Consider the following 21,450-nt stretch of genomic DNA (forward strand, 5'->3'; position numbering starts at 1 on the left):
TATTTGCAGCTTACATGGTAAGTAATGACAACTACTGATATGTGTTATCATTGGAACTACCGTATTTTTCGGAGTATAAGACGCACCTTAGTTTTTGGGGAGGAAAATAAGAAAAAAGCTGATTGGCAGGTGGATTGGCCTCCCGGAATATCCCCCAGTTAGCTGTTCCCAGAGGTGAATTTTAGCAACAGGTTCCTTGGTTGTGAGCTCTGTGCCTTGTTTTTTTTTGCCTCTGAAACTCTGTTTCAGAAAAAACTTTTTTCTTTTCTCTGAAAGCCTCCGAAACAGAGCTTCAGAAAAAAAGCCTCTGAAGCTCTGTTTGGGGGCTTCTTTTCTGAAGCTCCATTTGGGGCTTTTTTTCTAAGCTCCGTTTAGGGCTTTTTTTCTGAAGCTCCATTTGGGTTTTTTTTTCTGAAGCTCCCTTTCTGATGCTTTTTTCAGCCTCTGAAACCTCCTTTTGAGAAGGTGGGCGGGGCTACATTCGGAGTATAAAACGCACCCAGATTTTCACCCTCTTTTTTGGCGGAAAAAGTTGCGTCTTATACTCCAAAAAATAGGGCAAATCCTCAACCAAGTCAGTCTTAATAGTGGTAAAACGGAAGAAAGAGGGGAAGGATGAGGGTGCTGGAAGCCAAGACCTCAGACTAATACCTTAATATTTACGTAATCTTTAGCTGTTATATTATAGAACAATTGATCAGTAGAGTGACTTGCCTCCAAAAGTTGTGGGTGCTCCATCACTGGAAGAGATTAAAAGTCATTTGTCTGAAATGGTATAGGGCAGGGATATCAAATTCAAAACCCGAGGACCAGATCAGTCCCACAGGGTGCTTAGATGTGGCCCGCGGGGCCACCCTGGAAACAGCGAAGGTCTGGCCCGCAGTGCCTCTGCCAACGAAAACGGAGCTTGGGAGGGCTGCATGCAACACTCCCAAACTATTTTCACTGGCAGAGGGTTGCAGGAGGCCGTCTCAACTGAAAATGGAGCTCGGGAGTCCATTTTAGCTGGCAGAGTGCTTGGGCCACCCTGATACGAGTGACGTCAACCTGGCCATGCCCTCCCTGCCCCCATCCAACGTCAAACACAACCCTGACTCAGCCTTCAATGAAATCGAGTTTGACACCCCTGGCCTGAAACGCTCAAGCAGAGGGTTGGACTAAAAGACCTCCAAGGCCTCTTCCAACTCTGTTATTCTGTTATATTTCAAGAGATGACACAGAGTACCAAACAGAGCTGCTCTTCCTTCGGCATAAATTCTTTCAGAAACTTGAACACAGATAAACATTTTTTTAAAAAAAGAATCTATTTACCGGCTGAGTCTATTTCTCTTCTAGGCTGGTCTTATAGTGGTATTGCTACCAACTGTTTACCTGTCCTTTTTCCTTCCTCTTCTTGGTGGAAGCATCAGCCTTTTTCTTGGCTCCGTCTAGTTTCTGCTGGGCATTCTTCAGTTCTTTCTCCCTTTCCGCTTCAGCGTTTTTCATTTTATTTTCCAGAACTTTCAGTTTTTCCTCAGCCTTTTTTTGCACTTCTTTTGTTTTCTTCAGCGTCTCCTGACTTTCCTCTAAAAACGAAGAGAGGTTTGATTATAGCTTTTGAACAGAAAAGTTATACAGCAGAAAGCAAAATATCCCTTTATGAAATTTAGGGGGAAAAAATTAAATATTGCTATTCTATCTAAAATAATAAACCAATTTCATCATTAATATTTTAAAATAATTTTTATTATGGCTTTTTTCCCATTTTGGGAAAAAATTATCTGTTTAGATAATTTTATTTGCTTAAAATGATTTAAGTTTTTGGGTCAAAGCCAACTTTCCTTCCTGAGCAATATCTATAGATTAACATTTTAATAGTATTTACATCTGCTTTCTTCTCACCAATGGTTTTTTTCAGGGTATCCAGTTCTTCCTGATGCTTGTGATAAGTACTTTGTTGTAACTTGGTTTGTAACAGGTCAGCTTCTTCCGATTTCATTTCCCATTGTTGCTTCAGTTGATGATACCTTAACAGATGTTATAATTTAAAAACATTTTTAAATTCTACCAACAAAGCTTTTATATATTTAAAAATGGTTCGTTATTTTCTGAGTATGAACACAACATTCCAAAACCATATATAGCATGTTTTAATTTTGTCAGATTTATAACCAAGATACATAATAGTTTTATTTGATAAGGTTGCACGTAGTTCTGTTAGCTTTCAAAAACAAAACTTTTATAGATAGTTCTCACTTAATGACTGTTTGTTTGACTATGCATAGTTATAGAACTCAATGAATTACCATGTTTTCCCCAAAATAAGACCCTGTCTTATATTTTTTTTAAAAAATTTGAATTTATATCCCACCCTTCTCCGAATACTCAGGGCGGCTTACACTGTGTTAAGCAATAGTTTTCATCCATTTGTATATTATATACAAAGTCAACTTTATTGCCCCCAACAATCTGGGTCCTCATTTTACCTACCTTATATTTTGAACCCCGAGATAAGGGCTTGGCCTTATTATTGGGGGTGTCTTATTATTTTGGGGGTGCAGGAGGTGGCGAGCATGGCCACCTCATGGCTGCTGCTGTGTTGCGCTGCTGTGGCAGCGCAACACAGCTGCTCCTCAGCTGTTCGCTGGGGCAACCAAAGGTGGGAATCTCCCTGGCGTTCTTGGCACTCACTTGTCTCCCATCCATCCATCCATCCCCCTCGCCTGCAAACTCCCACCTCGCTCCCGCCTCTCCGCCGGGCGGCCCCTGGCAGACCGAGACGCCCAAAGCCTGCGCCCGCCCGGCTTCCTTTTCCTCTTTATCGAGAGGGGTGGCATGTGGGGTGGGGGAGAAGCAAGACACGTGGAGCAAGACGAGGTTCACTCTTCCTGCTGTCTCTTCTTCCCCCCCTCGTCAGGGGCCGGGGAGACGCAAGACTTGCATCTTACCTGCCTTGCAGCTGTCGCGTGTTGTCTGCAGGCAAACACATAGGCTAAAACTAAACTTCTCGCGAATTCGAGAAGTTTGATTGAATTCGCGAGGTTTTTTTTACCCTACAACGTGTTTGCCTGCAGACAACAGCGAGACACGCGACGGAGCTACAAGGCAGGTAAGACACATTTCACATCTCCCCAGCCCACCTGCCAATCCCAAATTGCATCCAATTTGGGCAGGGGTAGGAAGCCCTGCCATGCCCGGTGAGAGTGGGAGAAGAGACGGCAAGAGGAGTAAGCCCTGTGTCGCTCCATGCATCTCGCTTCTCCCCCACATCCCTCGATAAAGATCCAGGCACTGTGGAAAAGGGAGCCGGGCGGGTGTAGGCTTTGGGCGTCTGGGGCTGCCAGGAGTCGCCTGGCGGAGAGGTGGGAGCTGGGTGGGAGTTTGCCAGCGATCGCTTCCCCTTTGCCTTCTCTCCCAAAAGCGCTCCTTGGGTTCAGCCACTTCTGCAGCACGAGACTCGCGCCTCACACCAGCCTTCCGAAGGGTACCATAGCAGCAGCTATCCACAATTTTTTAACCCTTATTTTGTCGCAACCCACGTGGCCCAGTACAGTCGGGACGAAATAAGGGTAAAAAAATTGTGGATAGCTGCTGCTACAGTACCCCTCGGAAGGCCAGTGAGAGGCACATGGGATGTATCCATGTGCCTCCTGCTGCAGAAGTGGCCGCAATCCATGGCAAAAACGGCCGTGCTTGCTGGAGGCACCAGCCGGAGCGGCACCAATGAGGCAGTATTCTGTGGACGTAATTGCCTGCTGTGGCTGTCACCATTAGGTAAGGAGGGTGCGAGGCGTGTGGGGTGCATTGCTTGGCCTCGGCTTCTTTTGCAGCCGCAATTGGCTGCAAAAGCAGCCTCGCTTACTGGAGGTGGCGGCCTGAGCGGCACCCGTGAATTAGCTGTGAATGGCAGCCTGAGCAGCTCAGCTGATTGGATTAAGGGGCCAAGGAGCCCTGAGGTGACTGGGGAAAGGAAGGGCTACCTCCTGTGCTGGCCACGTCCACCCCGTCACTAGGGCTTATTTTCGGGGGACGGCATATATTTATGCCCACCCCAAAAATCAGGCTTGGCCTTATTTTCGGGACATGTCCTATTTTCAGGGAAACACGGTAGTTATGGCCAATCCTTGAAATGACAGCCATAGCAGTGACCCCACAATCACGTCATCAAAATTAGATGTTTAACAGCCCATTTGCATTTGAGTGGAGGAGATACTTCGATAGCTCTCACCCACCCCAATATCTTCCCATTTGGCTATCCTGTGCTCTGCTGCCACCCTCAGCTGGCTTTCACCATCTTCTTCCTCCTGCTGATGCTGGCCCTTTGCAAGGCCATCTGCTGCATTACAGAGGCCTCATGAGACCTTGCCTTGTCCAGGCACACTTCATCAACAGCAGGAGGAAGAAGGCAGTGAAAGTCAGCTGGGGCCAGCAAAGAGCGGCAGAGATAGGCAGCGGTGGATAAGGGGACAGCCAAAAGGGCAAAGACGGGGGTGAAATGGGAGAGCTGAAACAGAGGCAAGTATGGAAAGGCAGGAGAAGCATGGGATCCTTGCATAACAATGGTAGTCTTCGCCTAATGACTTGCAGAACTGATGTTGCTAAGCGGGGCAGCTATGTGATGTAACCTGAGGACTACCTATATACGAATTTTAAGTTTAATCTTTTTTTTTTACAGAGTTTTGTCTAGAAGAGATGCACCTTTTTCAAGTATTAATTTATAAAAACCAGTCATATTGAACTAACTTCCTTCCTATTCCCAGAGATCCTGGGTAAAATAAATTGGTCAGTGCGTACTTTTCAAGGGTCACCTGTACACTTGCTATGTCTTTTCCTGTCATCTGTAGCTCAGTCTCTTTTGCTTTCAATTCGTCTTGGGCTGCTTTCATTTCTTGAAGCTTGGACAAAACTGAAGCAGCCTGAGACCGTGCACCTGGTTTACGAAAGATAAGAGTTGCATACATGAAAACTAGTTCAAATATGAGTTGCAGTATTGCTTATTTGTTCAAATCTCTGCACATAAATCTTTTGGATTCCAGACAAAAGTCGTAATATTGAATCTGAGATACCTGGGCTATATAAATTCCTACAGCAGCTGACTGTAAGGATACATACAAGATGGTACTGGTGGATTATGAAGATCCTAGAATGATCTATCCAAGAATCTGTAGAGATTCTCAGTCATCCAGGTTATGTTTGTCCCAAAGGTGCTTTTTCAGGAGGCAACCAGACTTTCTTGTTTTTTTCTTTTGAAGATGTTTCGCTTCTCATCCAAGAATCTTTTTCAGTTCTGAAGGATTGTGGGGAATGGAAGGATTTATATTCCCCTTGCAAACAGCTGGTCATTTGCATCCTTTTAGTAGTCGCTGAAGCACTTGGAAGTTTTTCTGTGTCCTCAGGATCACCTGATTAGTGTTCCTGGTTCCTGTAGTCTGCAATTTTTCCTCTGGAAATTCATTCCTACTCCAACACCATTCAAAGGGTGTTCATCCCAAATTGTATAGCTAAAAGTCTATAGAGATAAACCTCCAAGTGCTTCGCCGCCCCCTAAAAAAATGCAAATGACCAGCTGCCTGCAAGGGGAATATAAATCCTTCCATTCCCCACTATCCTGTCAGAGCTGAAGAAGCTTCTTGGAGGAGAAGCAAAACGTTTTCAAAAGAAAAAACAAGAAAGTCAAGTTGCCTCCTGAAAAAGCACCTTTGGGACAATCTATCCAAGACCCTCACTCTGTAGCATAACAGGTTAGTTACACAGGTGAATTTACACGTGTAGATTTTGAACAAGTAGATAAATACAGTTCAGTAAAAGAAAAGACTCAATATTTTCCTTAAATATAACAGAGACATGTCTAAAGTATACTGAAGGAAAGAATACAAAATTAGCCAGTACCTCCACTCAATGTGCCCTGAGGATCAAACGTGTCTCCACCTAGAGTGACTGTTTTGGTCATTATCCTTTTGTCAAAGGTGACTTTCTTGGCATTATCCATGTTATCACAAACCAAGGCCTGCCCAAAGACATACTCCATTGCCTTTTGGATTTCAGAATCGTAGCCCACCAAACTAAGGGCCACATTAACATTATCATCACCAACCTAGTACAAAAGGAGAAAGGAAAAGAAGGCCTGACTCAGGATTTATTTTTCCTAAATTCTACGGTATAAGAAAATGGTATAGAGATTTGTTTTTCAGGTTACAGTCATTATATCATAATCTACTGCTGGTCAGGGGGAAGCTCCTTATAAACGTAGGCCAGACTGCATCCTGGTGTGGTAATTGGGGATATACAAAATGCAGCATTGAAATTTGACGTCAAGGAAGTCTGTTTGCCTCCTAGAATGCCTCATATTCAGAATCCTGCAAACCATTTTCTCTTCTGGAATATTTATTTGTGGAAAATTACAATGTTTTTGTAACAAACGGATGACAATATTCCAGGAGAAAAATGAAAAGTTTCCTCCCTAGAATAATGCATTTGCACTGAGTGGTAATTGCAATTCCCAGCATTCCGGTGCTGGATCGGAATTCTGGAAGTTGTGATCCCCACGCATTTGGGGAACACTATTTGGAAAGGGTTAGTGAACCCCATCTATTTTAATCCCAAAGCTACTGTTGCTAAGACAATCACTTTGCAATTGAAATATTAAATTTAATATTATCATTAAAATAAAATAAAAATTTGAATAGAGATATGTATTAAGAAAAATAAAGAACAAAAAATACATATTAAAAAATAATTGTCTGGTTCATAACATGTGGAAAGCTGAGAAAGAGAATTAAAAAAAACTAGTATAGAAATATGTTCAAAACCCCCACAAAAGAAAATATACCAAGGTTTTGGCCACTTTGATAGTTTCTTTTCCAATACATCTTGATGAAATTTTATTCAGTGGAATAATAGTATATCGACGCTTCAGTTCTCCTTTTTCTAACAGTTTTTTCCCAGTAACCTAAAGAGAAAAATTTTAAAAAATTGCTCACATATTTGCTAACCCATTTTACCTGCAGCTGCTGCTAAATTTATTACAGTAATAAAAATATATAGTGTTAAAACATGTCTTTTTACAAATTTAGGATTCATCTAACTTATTAATAACTATATACAATATTATATACATTGTACAGGTAGTCCTCGACTTTTTTTTTTGTTTTTGTTTTTTTGTTTACATTTATACCCCGCCCTTCTCCGAAGACTCAGGGCGGCTTACAGTGTATAAGGCAATAGTCTCATTCTATTTGTATATTTTTACAAAGTCAACTTATTGCCCCCCCAACAATCTGGGTCCTCATTTTACCTACCTTATAAAGGATGGAAGGCTGAGTCAACCTTGGGCCGGGCTTGAACCTGCAGTAATTGCAGGTTACTGTGTTCTTAATAACAGGCTTTACCAGCGTGAGCTAAACCGGCCCCTAAAAAATGCAAATGACCAGCTGTCTTGAAGGAATATAAATCCTTCCATTCCCCAGCATCCAGTCAGAGCTGAAGAAGCTTCTTGGATGAGAAGCAAAACGTCTTCAAAAGAGAATAACAAGGGCGTCAAGTTGCCTCCTGAAAAAGCACCTTTGGGACAATCTATCCAAGACCCTCACTCTGTAGCATAACAGGTTAGTTACACAGGTGAATTTACACGTGTAGATTTTGAACAAGTAGATAAATACAGTTCAGTAAAAGAAAAGACTCAATATTTTCCTTAAATATAACAGAGACATGTCTAAAGTATACTGAAGGAAAGAATACAAAATTAGCCAGTACCTCCACTCAATGTGCCCTGAGGATCAAACGTGTCTCCACCTAGAGTGACTGTTTTGGTCATTATCCTTTTGTCAAAGGTGACTTTCTTGGCATTATCCATGTTATCACAAACCAAGGCCTGCCCAAAGACATACTCCATTGCCTTTTGGATTTCAGAATCGTAGCCCACCAAACTAAGGGCCACATTAACATTATCATCACCAACCTAGTACAAAAGGAGAAAGGAAAAGAAGGCCTGACTCAGGATTTATTTTTCCTAAATTCTACGGTATAAGAAAATGGTATAGAGATTTGTTTTTCAGGTTACAGTCATTATATCATAATCTACTGCTGGTCAGGGGGAAGCTCCTTATAAACGAGGCCAGACTGCATCCTGGTGGTAATTGGGGCTATACAAAATGCACCATTCAAATTTCACGTCAAGGAAGTCTGTTTGCCTCCTAGAATGCCTCATATTCAGAATCCTGCAAACCATTTTCTCTTTTGGAATATTTATTTGTGGAAAATTACAATGTTTTTGTAACAAACGGATGACAATATTCCAGGAGAAAAATGAAAAGTTCCCTCCCTAGAATAATGCATTTGCACTGAGTGGTAATTGCAATTCCCAGCATTCCGGTGCTGGATCGGAATTCTGGAAGTTGTGATCCCCACGCATTTGGGGAACACTATTTGGAAAGGGTTAGTGAACCCCATCTATTTTAATCCCAAAGCTACTGTTGCTAAGACAATCACTTTGCAATTGAAATATTAAATTTAATATTATCATTAAAATAAAATAAAAATTTGAATAGAGATATGTATTAAGAAAAATAAAGAACAAAAATACATATTAAAAAATAATTGTCTGGTTCATAACATGTGGAAAGCTGAGAAAGAGAATTAAAAAAAACTAGTATAGAAATATGTTCAAAACCCCCACAAAAGAAAATATACCAAGGTTTTGGCCACTTTGATAGTTTCTTTTCCAATACATCTTGATGAAATTTTATTCAGTGGAATAATAGTATATCGACGCTTCAGTTCTCCTTTTTCTAACAGTTTTTTCCCAGTAACCTAAAGAGAAAAATTTAAAAAAATTGCTCACATATTTGCTAACCCATTTTACCTGCAGCTGCTGCTAAATTTATTACAGTAATAAAAATATATAGTGTTAAAACATGTCTTTTTACAAATTTAGGATTCATCTAACTTATTAATAACTATATACAATATTATATACATTGTACAGGTAGTCCTCGACTTTTTTTTTTGTTTTTGTTTTTTTGTTTACATTTATACCCCGCCCTTCTCCGAAGACTCAGGGCGGCTTACAGTGTATAAGGCAATAGTCTCATTCTATTTGTATATTTTTACAAAGTCAACTTATTGCCCCCCCAACAATCTGGGTCCTCATTTTACCTACCTTATAAAGGATGGAAGGCTGAGTCAACCTTGGGCCGGGCTCGAACCTGCAGTAATTGCAGGTTACTGTGTTCTTAATAACAGGCTTTACCAGCGTGAGCTAAACCGGCCCCTAAACCGACTTATTTATTTTATTTATTTATTTATTTATTTTATTAGATTTCTAGACCGCCCTTCTCCCGAAGGACTCAGGGCGGTGTACAGCCATAATAAAAATAAACAATGTACAATTAAAAATAAATTTAAAAACTTATACAGTTTGGCCAAGAAATTTAAAATATATAAAATCTAAAAAACCCCAATTTAAAACTTTAAAAATTTAAATTTAAAATCTGATTTATTTAAGAAACAAACAAATATGTTTTCAGTTCAAGAAAGGTCCAAGGTCCGATATTTGGCGTAAACCAGGGAAGTTCATTCCAAAGAGTAGGATACACAGAAGGATCTTCCCCTGGGGGCCGCCAGCCGACATTGTTTGGCAGACGGCACCCTGAGAAGTCCCTCTCTGTGTGAGCGTACGGGTCGGTGGGAGGCATGAGGTAGCAGCAGGCGGTTCCATAAGTACCCAGGCCCCAAGCCATGGAGCGCTTTAAAGGTGGTAACCAGAATCTTGAAATGCACCCGAAAGGCAACAGCTAGCCAGTGCAGTCTGCGTAGGAGGGGTGTTACATGGGAGCTACGTGGAGCTCCCTCTATCACCCGCGCAGCTGCATTCTGGACCAACTGAAGCCTCCGAGTGCATCTCAAGGGGAGCCCCATGTAGAGAGCATTGCAATAATCGTCACAATTTGGCTCAAAATTTCTGTTGCTAAGCAGAATTTTTGTTCAGTGAATTTTGCCCTATTTTACAATCTTGCCACAGTTGTTAAGTGAATCAATGCAATTGTTAAGTTAGTAATATGGTTGTTAAGTGAATCTGTCTTCCCCATTGACTTGGTTTTATGGAAGGTCGCTAAAAGCGATCATATGTCTCCAGGACACTGCAACCGTCATAAATATGAACCAGTTGCCAAGCATCTGAATTTTGATCATGTGATCATGGGAATGCTGTAACTGTCTTAAATGGGAAAAATGGTCGTAAGTCACATTTTTCGGTGCCATTGTAACTTTGAACAGTCACTAAGTGAACTGCTGTAAGTTGAGGATTGCCTGTATATTTTTCACACACACAAACTCTGTCTACACCAGGGATGTCAAACTGGCAGCCCACGGGCCGCATGCATCATGCACAGGCCACACCCACCCAACTCCATGAAGGGACAAAACGTCGTGAATCATCACATGACGGCGTGAGTTTGACATCCGTGCTCTACACAAACACTATATGCAAGTTTTAAAATGTAGTTTGAATGGCCATCTTAAACACTACAAAAATAATACAATTATGGAATAAGGACTATTTTATGCATTACTTTTTTAATTTATCAGAATCATTATATGCTTAAGCAATTACAGGTATATCATTCAGATGCACTCATGGATACAAGTCTAGCTCCTATTTGCTATATAACTGTGTTTGGTTTGCTGTTAAACAATTGAGAAAAGACCAGAAATGATACGTTTAATAACATCTTTGAGAAACGCACCTCAGTGTCCACCACAACATTATAAAGTCGACCACCAGCCACAACTTCTAGTGCTGTTGCTGTAGAAACATCTTTCACAGTAATCAAAGACGCAACCAGCCCTTTCACCCGATCTGGATTCCAGCTTGCTTCTGGATTTCTTAAAATCAAGTAAGGAATTGTTTTGTGAGAATGTTTTCATGCTTTCAACGCACATTTTGTTGTCGCTAAATGATAGTGTGAAATCTCTTGACCAAGATAGAATGTTTCTTCCCAGTTTCCAAGTTCAACCCTAAAACATTTTAACATAAATCTTGTCTGGGGCCTGGAGATACAATTGAATGTTCTGTAGTTTCACCTGTATTCAAAGCGTAGATTGGGGAACCTGGCCAGGAAAGTTTCATAGGATTCCCTCAAATGATTTACCACATGGGATAACTCCTTTTGCTTTTCTAAAAGACGCTCTTCTTTTTTATCTGGAACAGTCAATGAATAAATATCATTATGCAGGGTATTTATTTACAAGGATTCAGAAGAAGCTGATTAGACAGAAACTTATAATCTGATATAGAAGCTACCTAATATAAAATGTGCAAAATGGGCACCATGTGTTACTAATTCATCCTCTATTCTAGCTCATATAGATGCAACATCACACACCTATGCACAGGTAGTCCTCGACTTACAACAGTTCATTTAGTGACCATTCAAAGTTACCACGGCATTGAAAAATGTGACTTATGACCATTTTTCACAGTTACGACCTTTGCAGCATCCCCATGGTCACTTGATCAACATTCGGTTGCTTGGCAATTGCTTTATATTTAGGACCGTTGCAGACCAGGGGTCATGTGATCACCTTTTGTGACCTTCCAACAAGCAAAAAAGCAATGGGGAAGCCAAGATTCACTTAACAACTGGGTTACTAACTTATCAACTGCAGAGATTTACTTAACAACTGTGACAAGAAAGATCGTGAAATGGGTCAAAAGTCACTTAACAAATGTCTCACTGGACAACAGAAATTGTGGTCGTAAGGCGAAGACTACCTGTACTACTGTTAGTGCAGGACATGTTCAAATTGAGCCTGGAGTTATTGTCCCCCAAGTAAGCAGCAATTCATCTTGAATCTCCATCCGCATGTACAATGTGTAAAACCAAACCCCCACCGTTCGAGAAATCAAACAAACCTTCATAGTTGAGTTTCTTCATTTCATGTTCAAGTTTCTCTTTCTGTTTTTTAGCTGCTTCAAAGGATTCTTGATCTTTCTTGTAGCCACCATCCATTTTTTTTACTTCACTCTGTTTAGTCTTTAGCTCTTGCTGTGCGTGTTTCAGTTTCATCTGAGCCTTCAAAAAAATGAAATGTTTTAGCGTGAAGTTATGATCCAAATCTTTTTACTTTGGAATGAAATTAACTTTCCTAGAAACAGTCATAAAAAAAAAGTCAGCATTGTGAATCTCCTGACTTTATGCACCAAAACATCTTTTCAAAGAAGGGAGATGTTGGCCATTTAAATGGGTAAAACTGTCAAAGGAAGATGGCCCTGACTGTAAAGAACAGAACGGGAAAAATCACAAACCCCTTGAAACATAAAAATGAGCCTGAAAATGTCAGCTCTGCCCTCTCTCCAGATATCTTTATGAAGGATTCCCCAGAAACAGGAATGGCTGCCCCCAAGTCCCAAACGTTTATCCAATCTGGTAGGGAAATAATATTTCATGCAAACATATCTGATAATAGTTGAAGGTAAGACAAGAGCAAATCAGAGCTTGCAGAAAAGAGTCATATTCTAATCCTAAAAATAGGAAGATGTGCAAAACATCTTATATACTTTTCCCCCAACTCCACAGTAAGGAAACAATGATTTCCCATAAAACGGCTTGGGCAGACAACTTCTTTCTCCAGTTGTAATCCTCAGTGCTAATATCTAACAGCAATCTGGCCAATCAGAAATGAGGCCAAATATTAATATTTAATCAGATAAAGTGACTATTAAAAACTTATTATAACACGGGCCAAATCTGATGGGCAGATGAATCATGTTGCCATTTTTAAAAAATGACCATTTAGAAAATGGATGCTTTTAGGATTTGACCAATGGACAGAGCAGAATATACTTTACAGTAGTACCCATTGGCTCGAATGTCCTGATGTAACATCAGAGAAAACATTTCAAAAAATGATATTTGCGTCCTCTTCCAGCTATTTAGGAACACATTAATAGAACTCGGGGAGAGTTGTAGAATCCGTGGCAGCAAATTAAAATTCAAGAGAGCCCATAATAGAAGTTGAAAAAAAAGATCTTATCTTTAATACAGAAAATATATACTGGATATATCCCCCCCCCAAAAAAAAACCCTCTTCAACTCCTTACTTATTCCAGATACCTCTTTTTATCACTGATTTTGTAGTCAACTATCTGACTTCATGAGCTGAAATCCCACAGCTCACAAGTCTTTAAGTTATTTTTGATAAGACAGGTATTCCTCGCTTAACTATTTGAAGTTATGACAGACCCTCTCCACCCAAAAGCTACTTACAACCAGTTCTAGAGTTGTGATGGACACTCGCAACTGTCTCACTTTTATGGCTGATTGCAGTGTGTTCTGTGGTCACGAGACCACGATTAACAACGGTTTTTTCCATTTCTGACCTTTTTTAGCAGTTACCAGCAAAAAAACGCCCATAGGAATAAATAGATTTGCTTAATGTCTCCTGCGTTTGATTAACAACAACCACATTCACTTAATCACCACAGCAAAGAAGTCATAAAATTGAGTCTCATCATGTGACTTACTACCATCATGACTTATGATGGACATTTTTGGAAGTCCATTACGATCATAAGACAAGGACTACCTGTACGTGGCATTTTAATAGTACGGTGCACCCAAATTGCCCAGAGACACACATTTATAACTTACTTGTTTCGCTTCTGTTTCTGCTTTGCTTATGTCATTCTTGCAAGTCATCATCTGCCCAGCAAGAGTAGCATCTTCCCCATCTTCGCTGCTGGACAGTCCAGCTGACACTGCATTGAAATGCTGCTGTGCTGCAGCCAGCGCCTCAGTGTCTTTATTGTTTTCCTCCTGAAGAACACTCAAAGCATCTCTCAATTTCTGGACTTCTTTTTCTTTCAAGCCTAAAGCTTTAGAATCCTAAAACAAAACAAAAAAAAGTATGATTAAAAGGCCAATTTAAAAAAGGAAAAAAATATACAAATTAATAAGAAAAGCTACTGTATTTTTTGGAGTATAAGACAACTGGAGTATAAGACTCACCTTAGTTTTTTGGGAGGAAAATAAGAAAAAAGCTGATTGGCAGGTGGATTGGCCTCCCAGAAAAGCCCCAATCAGCTGTTCCCAGAGGTGAATTTTAGCAACAGGTTCTTTGGTTGTGAGCTCTGTGCCTTGCTTTTTTTTCTGCCTCTGAAAGTTCTGAAATTCTGTTTCAGAAAAAACTTTTCTGCTTCTGAAAGCCTCCGAAACAGCTTCAGAAAAAAAGCCTCTGAAGCTCTGTTTGGGGGCTTCTTTTCTGAAGCTTCATTTCTGATGCTTTTTTCAGTCTCTGAAATTGGGCAGACTACATTCGGAGTATAAGACGCACCCAGATTTTCACCCTCTTTTTGGTGGGAAAAAGGTGTGTCTTATACTCTGAAAAATACGGTAAGTGCTTAAGTTAGCTTAACCCTACTTTATCCCACAATAAAGTTACAATGAAAGCCGAGAATTAAAACAACTGTGACCCTAAGAGAATAATTAATGTGGCTGGCCAGTCCTGAATCTGGGGCTGTTTTGGTGCTCTTCTGCGGTTTAGATCACATCTACATAGATTTATTCAGAAATAAACCTCACTGTGTTCATAAAGTTTATTTATGTGGTCATAAAGTAAAATGTCACCTGACTGTGCCAAGTTACGATATCAGTTTCAGCTGTAGTCATTAAATACAATGTCATGTGACCAGGTTGTAAGTGGTGATCACGTGACCGTGGGATGCTGCAACCGCTGTACATGAACACTGGTTGCCAAGCAACCAAACTGCAATCACTTTATCATAGGGATGCTGTAACGGCCATATCTTCGAGGACCAGTCATAAAATCTGTTTTCGTGTCATCATAACTTTGAAGGATCACCGAACAAGTGGTCAGTAAGTAAGAACTATATGTACTTTTAAAATACTGAGATATCCTAGTGTAGAAGTACTTGTATACAGTACACTATATATTTTCAAACATAAGCTTATCATGAATATAATTGTATGAGGGGGAAAATAGTGTATATTTTAAGAGCATTTCCATTGCTTACCTCTTCCATGGCTTTAACCAATTCTTTTTGTTTTTTCTCTTCACTTTGTAAATTTTGCTTTTTGATAGCAAGGGTACTTTGTACTTTGGTGTCAGTTCTCTGAATCTCGGCAAGATCTTCCTCTAGAGAATGGAGCGCACCACCAAATTCCTACGAATATAATTTGTTTTAATAGAAGCAGATTTATGTTTGCAATAGTACCTCTACCCATCTCCCTCAGGCATTTCGCCAACTACACAAAAAAAATGGGAATGAAACAAAAGGCAAAAATATTAAAATCCTTCCCTGAAGAATAATGTCAGCTTCTTGAAGGATTCTGTACCAGCAAAATCTAGGCAGAAACTAACTGTGGAGCACACAGAAAAGATCTTTTACAGAAAAGCACATTGTCTATGCTTACACGTCATACAAAGCCCCCTGTTCTTGATATTGGCTTAACGTGTTTTAAGATTGTAGCCCATTCAGTATTTTATGCCTGTTTGTGAGTTAAGCACTGCATGAATCCAGACATTAAACATGCTTGCTCAGTGCATGTTTGAGCCTTTCTGACCTGGCTAAACCGCTGTTTAGTGTCCAAAAGTGGGTTAAGATGTACAGGATTAGAAACAACTTCAAGACAAAGGCTTCTCTTTTTTGTTGTAATCAGTTATCTAGATCAGTGGTCCACAACCTTTCCAGCTTGGCGGACTTGCAGGGGGAGGGGTAGATGGTTCTGTGGGAATGGCTGCACATGCTCAATGGAGTTTTGTGCACAAGAGCAAGAACCCGTCACTCGCACAAATGGAGCTTTGCGAGCATGCTCCCCCATTGCTTGTGCAGCCCGTTTCCGAGTCAGCTGCAGCCCAATAGTGGGCCATGGCTCAGGTGTGGGGATCCCTGATCTAGATAACTGGAAATATGTACTGTCAACCTGAACACTTTACTAGCCTCTAGTTGTTCAATTAATTATTTAAATATTTCTAATAAGACATTATTTCTTCAAACAAATAAAACTTTCAAAGTGTTATTCTTTATATCTGGGCAGCCTTTAATTTTAATGAAGTGGCTAAAAAGGAGTTTTACTACTTGTATTAGTATATTGTAATAAAGCAACTGGACAGGTCTTACTTGATCCCTTTTCTTTTCCATCTCTGATATTTCTTTGCTAAGTTCCTTCACTTTCTTTTCATTTTCAGTCATCTCTTCTTGAAGTTTTGAAATGCTGCTTTCCATCCCCTTCAGCACATCAGCAGAATGTACCTTGGTTTCTTCAGCTATTGTAAACTGATACGCCACATACAGACGGTTCAGATGTTCTACCTCTCTCACAACTTTTTGGTATTCCAAATAGGAGGATCGTTCCTGGTTAGGCAAATAAAATAATGCATCATGGACAGCTGCAACAAACCAGAATATACAGGTAGTCCTCAACTTACAATAGTTCAATTAGTGACAGTTCAAAGTTACAACAGCACTGAAAAAAGTGACATTTGACCATGCGTGTCCATTGTAGCATCCCTATCATCACATGATCAAAATTCACTTTGCAAATGGAATGTGAAAGGTCATAAAATGGAGCAAAACTTACTTAACTGTCTTACTTAGCCACAGAAATTTTGGGCTCAACTGTGGTCATAAGTCAAGGACACCCTGTATTCCATTAGAATGCAGGTAGTCCTCAACTGACAACAACAGCTGAGGCCAAAATTTTGGTTGTTAAGTGAGACATTTAAGTTTTGCTCCATTTTACAACCTTTCTTGCCACAGTTGCTAAGTGAATCACTGCACTGTAACCTGGTTGTTAAGTGAATCTGGCTTCCCCATTGCCTTTGCTTGTCAGAAGACAGAAAAAGATTTTCACACGACCTTGGGACAGAGCAACAGTTATAAACATGAACCAGTTGCCAAGCATCTGCATTTTGATCACATGACCATGGGGATGCTGCAAAGGTCATAACCAGTAGTGGTATTCATTTACCTTTGCTACCAGTTTGCAAATGTGAGCATGCACATGTGCCCGCTTTGCTTGTGCACGCCACCTCTGTGCATGCGCAGAGCATCTGTGATGATGTCCAGGCGGATGGGCGGAGCCCCCACCACCACTGCTACCAGTTCTCCTGAACCAGGTAGAACCAGTAGAATCCCACTACTGGGCATAACTGTCATAAGTCACATTTTTCAGTGCCATTGTAGCTTTGAATGATCACCAAACTGTTTTAAGTCAAGGACTACCTGTATGACAGAACAGCTGTTCTGCATGAATGAAACTGAGAGATTCCTTCTCTCTTTTGCAGTCCTCCAGTTGCCCAGCAGGTGATAAATAGGAGATAGAGAGAGGGCAATTTTTATTGCATAAACTTGCATGTTTTTGGATTTTGCCCATGGGTGCAATAGAAATGAAATGCAAAGTCTAATCGCATTGAATCAAATTATTTCAGAATTTCCATTAGCAAGCTAGGATTTGTAACTTGCTTAATAGTAAATCACACTGAATTCAGTAGGGTTAATAACAGTATAATAAGCTATAATGTTCTTTGCTTTTGACTGAGGTTGCTTGAACACAGCGAATTATTTTTTTTTATTAACTAGACAATGGTTCATAATGCTGCATGCAATCAGTTTGTAGGACTAAATCTAATCAAAGATGGAGTTTTATTGTAAACGCTGTTTAGTTTAAACTGTAAATACCTCTTTCAGTTTTTGCAAGGTGGGTGTGATTTCTTCCTCTAAAATCTGTAAATGAAAAGCAAGATGTTCTTAATTTTTCAATTCTCAAATTGAACCATGGCAATTCTGTTTTCTTAAAAGGACTAGTATAAATATAGGATCAAGTAACCATAATGCTGATACCGTGCAAATTTCTTTGAGTTTTGCTTCTTTTTTCTCAATAGTTTTTTGTGCTGCTAGTTTCTTACACTCATACATCCTTGTGCCAGCTGCTTCTTCAATCATAGCCAATATCTAGAAGAGCAGCAATAAAAATATATAATACAATCACAGATCAAGCTGTTTAAAAGATAAAAATCACAGTAGAAAATACTTTGTCATGCTTACCTCTGGGGGCTTCATATTGAGTACTTTGGTAATTCGGCCCTAAGATAGAAGGGAAATAGCTATTAATATCTTAGTATTTTAAAGACGTTATTATAATCTACATATAGTCAATTATGGTGCTTATCTCCCTTGGAAGAGAAAGGAATATCTGGAAAGTGGGACAAAAATTATCACAGCACATTTGTAACAAAACAACTGGGCAGGATATGATAGTAGCTCATGGAAAGCTTTGTTACTATGTTTTTCCATCTATAGTTTTACAAGGTGATCAGTGATATTCCTATAATATCCTTTTTGATACTAGATTCATGCCCATCCATAGATCATTAGAAGCAGACTTGTTAGAGGCATACAGCCAACTATGAAGAAGAACAAAAGTTCATATGTTTAATTCTGGGCTGAGTTAGCTGAAACTAATTAGGTTTTGACAAAGAAAGATGAGTTTAAAAACAGAGAAAAGGCATATCAAATGATAAAAAGCACCATAAATTTACAATCTAGAAGGACAATACAATAAAAAATGTTATGAACATATATACATTACCTGCATAATGAGAAAATGAGGATTATTGACATTCAATCCAACAGAGCAAAAGAGATCTTGTACTCTGGTATTGTTTGCATTGACACCATTGATTAAGTATTTATTTCTGCCTCCAATCACCACCTAGAAAATGAATGACAAAGAACTATTAGCATGTATTACCTATCATCTCAAACAAATTGACCATTTAACATATATTGTTTTAAAAATGACTTCCCTTCTAAACTATTTGAAAAAAAATCAAGATGCAAATTTTTAGTTTTTCTATTTGCACCAATTTTTAAAAATACTGAAGACATCACATAAGGATTTAATACATCACATTGGCTCACCTGTCTTGTGACTGTTATCTCGTCATGATTCTCAAATCCTAGTGGACTCTGCTTCTTATCAAAATTATCAAAAGTGATGGAAACAGAAGCCTTAGTAATTCCAGCCTGCCCATTTTTGTAAACAAGATCTTGCAAGTTGGAAGCTCTCACCTAAAATTAATTTTTAAGACAAAATGATACCAATAAGATAAACAGATAGGGATGCTTGGGTTATAGGATTGCATCACAAAATAAATTTACTGATTCTGTTTAAAACAAATATTATGCTCCTGTATAAACCTTTTGTATATTTTACATGTGTTGTCAACCCATCATTCCAATCTACAATTCAGTTTACTTAAGAGACAAGATAAACCCATTTTAAGAGATATGGTATAGGCAAAAATTATTTTAAAAGATTATTGGAGTCTGTCCTTCTCAAAATATTTTGTTTATAAAAATTATTTGTGAAAAGGCCCGCAGCCAAAATTTAAAAGAATTTTTCCACAATGTTATACTTTTATCAGATGATTTTGGCATGTTAAATTATCATTCTCTTGCAAATAAAGATCAATGTTTAACACATTATCAGGATTTATATGGAATTTTAAGAAGAGAACCCTCCTAAAGTATACTTTAGAGCTAGTCCATTAAACATGCTAAGAGCAGGATTTTTTAAAGCTAGCCATACATACCTGTGACAGATTGGTGATTCCCAATAAAAAACAGATGGAATCCAGGATATTTGATTTGCCACTTCCATTTAAGCCAGTAATAGCATTGAATAGAGGGTCAAAATCATTAACCTCTGTCCTCTGAGCGTAAGACTTAAAACCTTCAAGAACAATTGATCTGATGTACATTTTGGCTAATTTCCCTATAGATTCCAAGTCAATTCACCTCCAACCTATAAAATAAACATTTCTTCCATTATTCCAGTACAAAATATATGCCTGCTTTCTAAAGCCCATTTAATATAACCAACAGCTAGGAGTAGCAAAAGCAATTACTACTCAATCAGCTGAACAATGTGTAATTTAACAAGTAGAACTAGTGTATTTCTATATAAATGGATCATATAGATATTGATAGCAATATCAGAAAATTAAGTCCCACTGACTTCATCATTATAAGATCTCCCATATTATGCAGGAGCAATTAATATTTGCTTTGTAGCCATGTATAATATATATGGGGAGTTGATAAGCATATCTTCAAAAAAAAAAAAGTTGGCAAAAACTGTATCCCAACATGAGTAACAAACCTATTTTAACTAGCTGCGCTAGACAAAATTCACAAAATTCTTGGAGTATTTAGGCTTCAACCCACACTCTTGTCTATAAGTAAATGCAGTTAAATATACAGGTAGTCCTTGATTTACGACCACAATTGAGCACAAAATTTCTGTTGTTAAGTGAGACTCTTAAGTGAGGTTTGCCTCATTTTACAACTTCTCTTGCCCCAGTTGTTATCACTGCAGTTAATAAGTTAGTAACATGGTTGTTAAGTGAATCTGGCTTCCCCATTGACTTTGCTTCTCAAAAGGTCGCAAAAAAGGGATCACACGACCCCGGGACACTGCAATGGTCATAAGTATGAACCCATTGCCAAGCATCTGAATTCTATTCTATTGCAGCCGCGGCTGACTGTTGGAGGCGAGTTATTGGCCCCAAAGGATAGGGTGCGCAACTTAGGTGTCCTCCTGGATGAGCGGCTGTCGTTTGAAGATCATTTGACGGCCATCTCCAGGGGGGCCTTCCACCAGGTTCGCCTGGTTCGGCAGTTGCACCCCTTCCTTGATCGGGATGCCTTGTGCACGGTCACTCATGCGCTCGTTACCTCTCGCTTGGATTATTGTAATGCTCTCTACATGGGGCTCCCCTTGAAGTGCACTCGGAGGCTTCAGTTAGTCCAGAATGCAGCTGCGCGGGTGATAGAGGGAGCTCCGTATAGCTCCCATATAACACCGCTCCTGCGCAGACTGCACTGGCTGCCTGTGGCCTTTCGAGTGCACTTTAAGGTGCTGGTTACGACCTTTAAAGCGCTCCATGGCTTAGGGCCTGGGTACTTATGGGACCGCCTGCTGTTACCACATGCCTCCCACCGACCCGTACGCTCTCACAGAGAGGGACTTCTCAGGGTGCCGTCCGCCAAGCAATGTCGGCTGGCGGCCCCCAGGGGAAGGTCCTTCTCTGTGGGGGCTCCCACACTCTGGAACGAACTTCCCCCGGGTTTACGCCAAATACCTGACCTTCGGACATTCCGTCGCGAACTGAAGACACATCTTTTTATTCGCGCGGGGCTGTCTTAAATTGTATTTTATCAAATTTTAAAATTCTTATTAACTAATTTTAAATGGGGTTTTTAGCTCACTGTATATTTTAATTTTCAGGCCAATTTTAAAATAAGTTTTTTAATTCCATTTTAAATTATATATTGTACTATTTGTTTTATTTTTGCCTGTACACCGCCCTGAGTCCTTCGGGAGAAGGGCGGTATAGAAATCAAATAAATAAATAAATAAATAAATATTCACCTGACCATGGGAATGT

General features: G+C 39.7%; 1 protein-coding gene across 1 annotated transcript in view; it reads right to left on the reverse strand.

Annotated features, from left to right (window-relative positions):
* The window catches only part of SMC2 (structural maintenance of chromosomes 2), a 31,361-nt gene extending 11,573 nt beyond the window's left edge, over positions 1-19,788 (reverse strand). Inside the window, exons 1-17 of the mRNA XM_058172456.1 lie at positions 19,594-19,788; positions 18,920-19,069; positions 18,588-18,710; positions 18,044-18,082; positions 17,840-17,950; positions 17,678-17,722; positions 16,118-16,351; positions 15,011-15,160; positions 13,629-13,862; positions 11,891-12,050; positions 11,059-11,176; positions 10,722-10,860; positions 8,668-8,787; positions 7,732-7,936; positions 4,774-4,909; positions 1,882-2,006; positions 1,372-1,565 (exon numbers count right to left, since the gene is read on the reverse strand). Coding sequence (XP_058028439.1) covers positions 1,372-1,565; positions 1,882-2,006; positions 4,774-4,909; positions 7,732-7,936; positions 8,668-8,787; positions 10,722-10,860; positions 11,059-11,176; positions 11,891-12,050; positions 13,629-13,862; positions 15,011-15,160; positions 16,118-16,351; positions 17,678-17,722; positions 17,840-17,950; positions 18,044-18,082; positions 18,588-18,710; positions 18,920-19,069; positions 19,594-19,761 — 2,451 coding nt within the window. The 5' untranslated portion in view covers positions 19,762-19,788. The remainder of the gene's footprint in view (positions 1-1,371; positions 1,566-1,881; positions 2,007-4,773; positions 4,910-7,731; positions 7,937-8,667; positions 8,788-10,721; positions 10,861-11,058; positions 11,177-11,890; positions 12,051-13,628; positions 13,863-15,010; positions 15,161-16,117; positions 16,352-17,677; positions 17,723-17,839; positions 17,951-18,043; positions 18,083-18,587; positions 18,711-18,919; positions 19,070-19,593) is intronic.
* Between the last annotated feature and the right edge of the window lie 1,662 nt (positions 19,789-21,450).

Source organism: Ahaetulla prasina, chromosome 2 (genome assembly GCF_028640845.1).
Source record: "Ahaetulla prasina isolate Xishuangbanna chromosome 2, ASM2864084v1, whole genome shotgun sequence".
Lineage (NCBI taxonomy): Eukaryota > Metazoa > Chordata > Lepidosauria > Squamata > Colubridae > Ahaetulla > Ahaetulla prasina.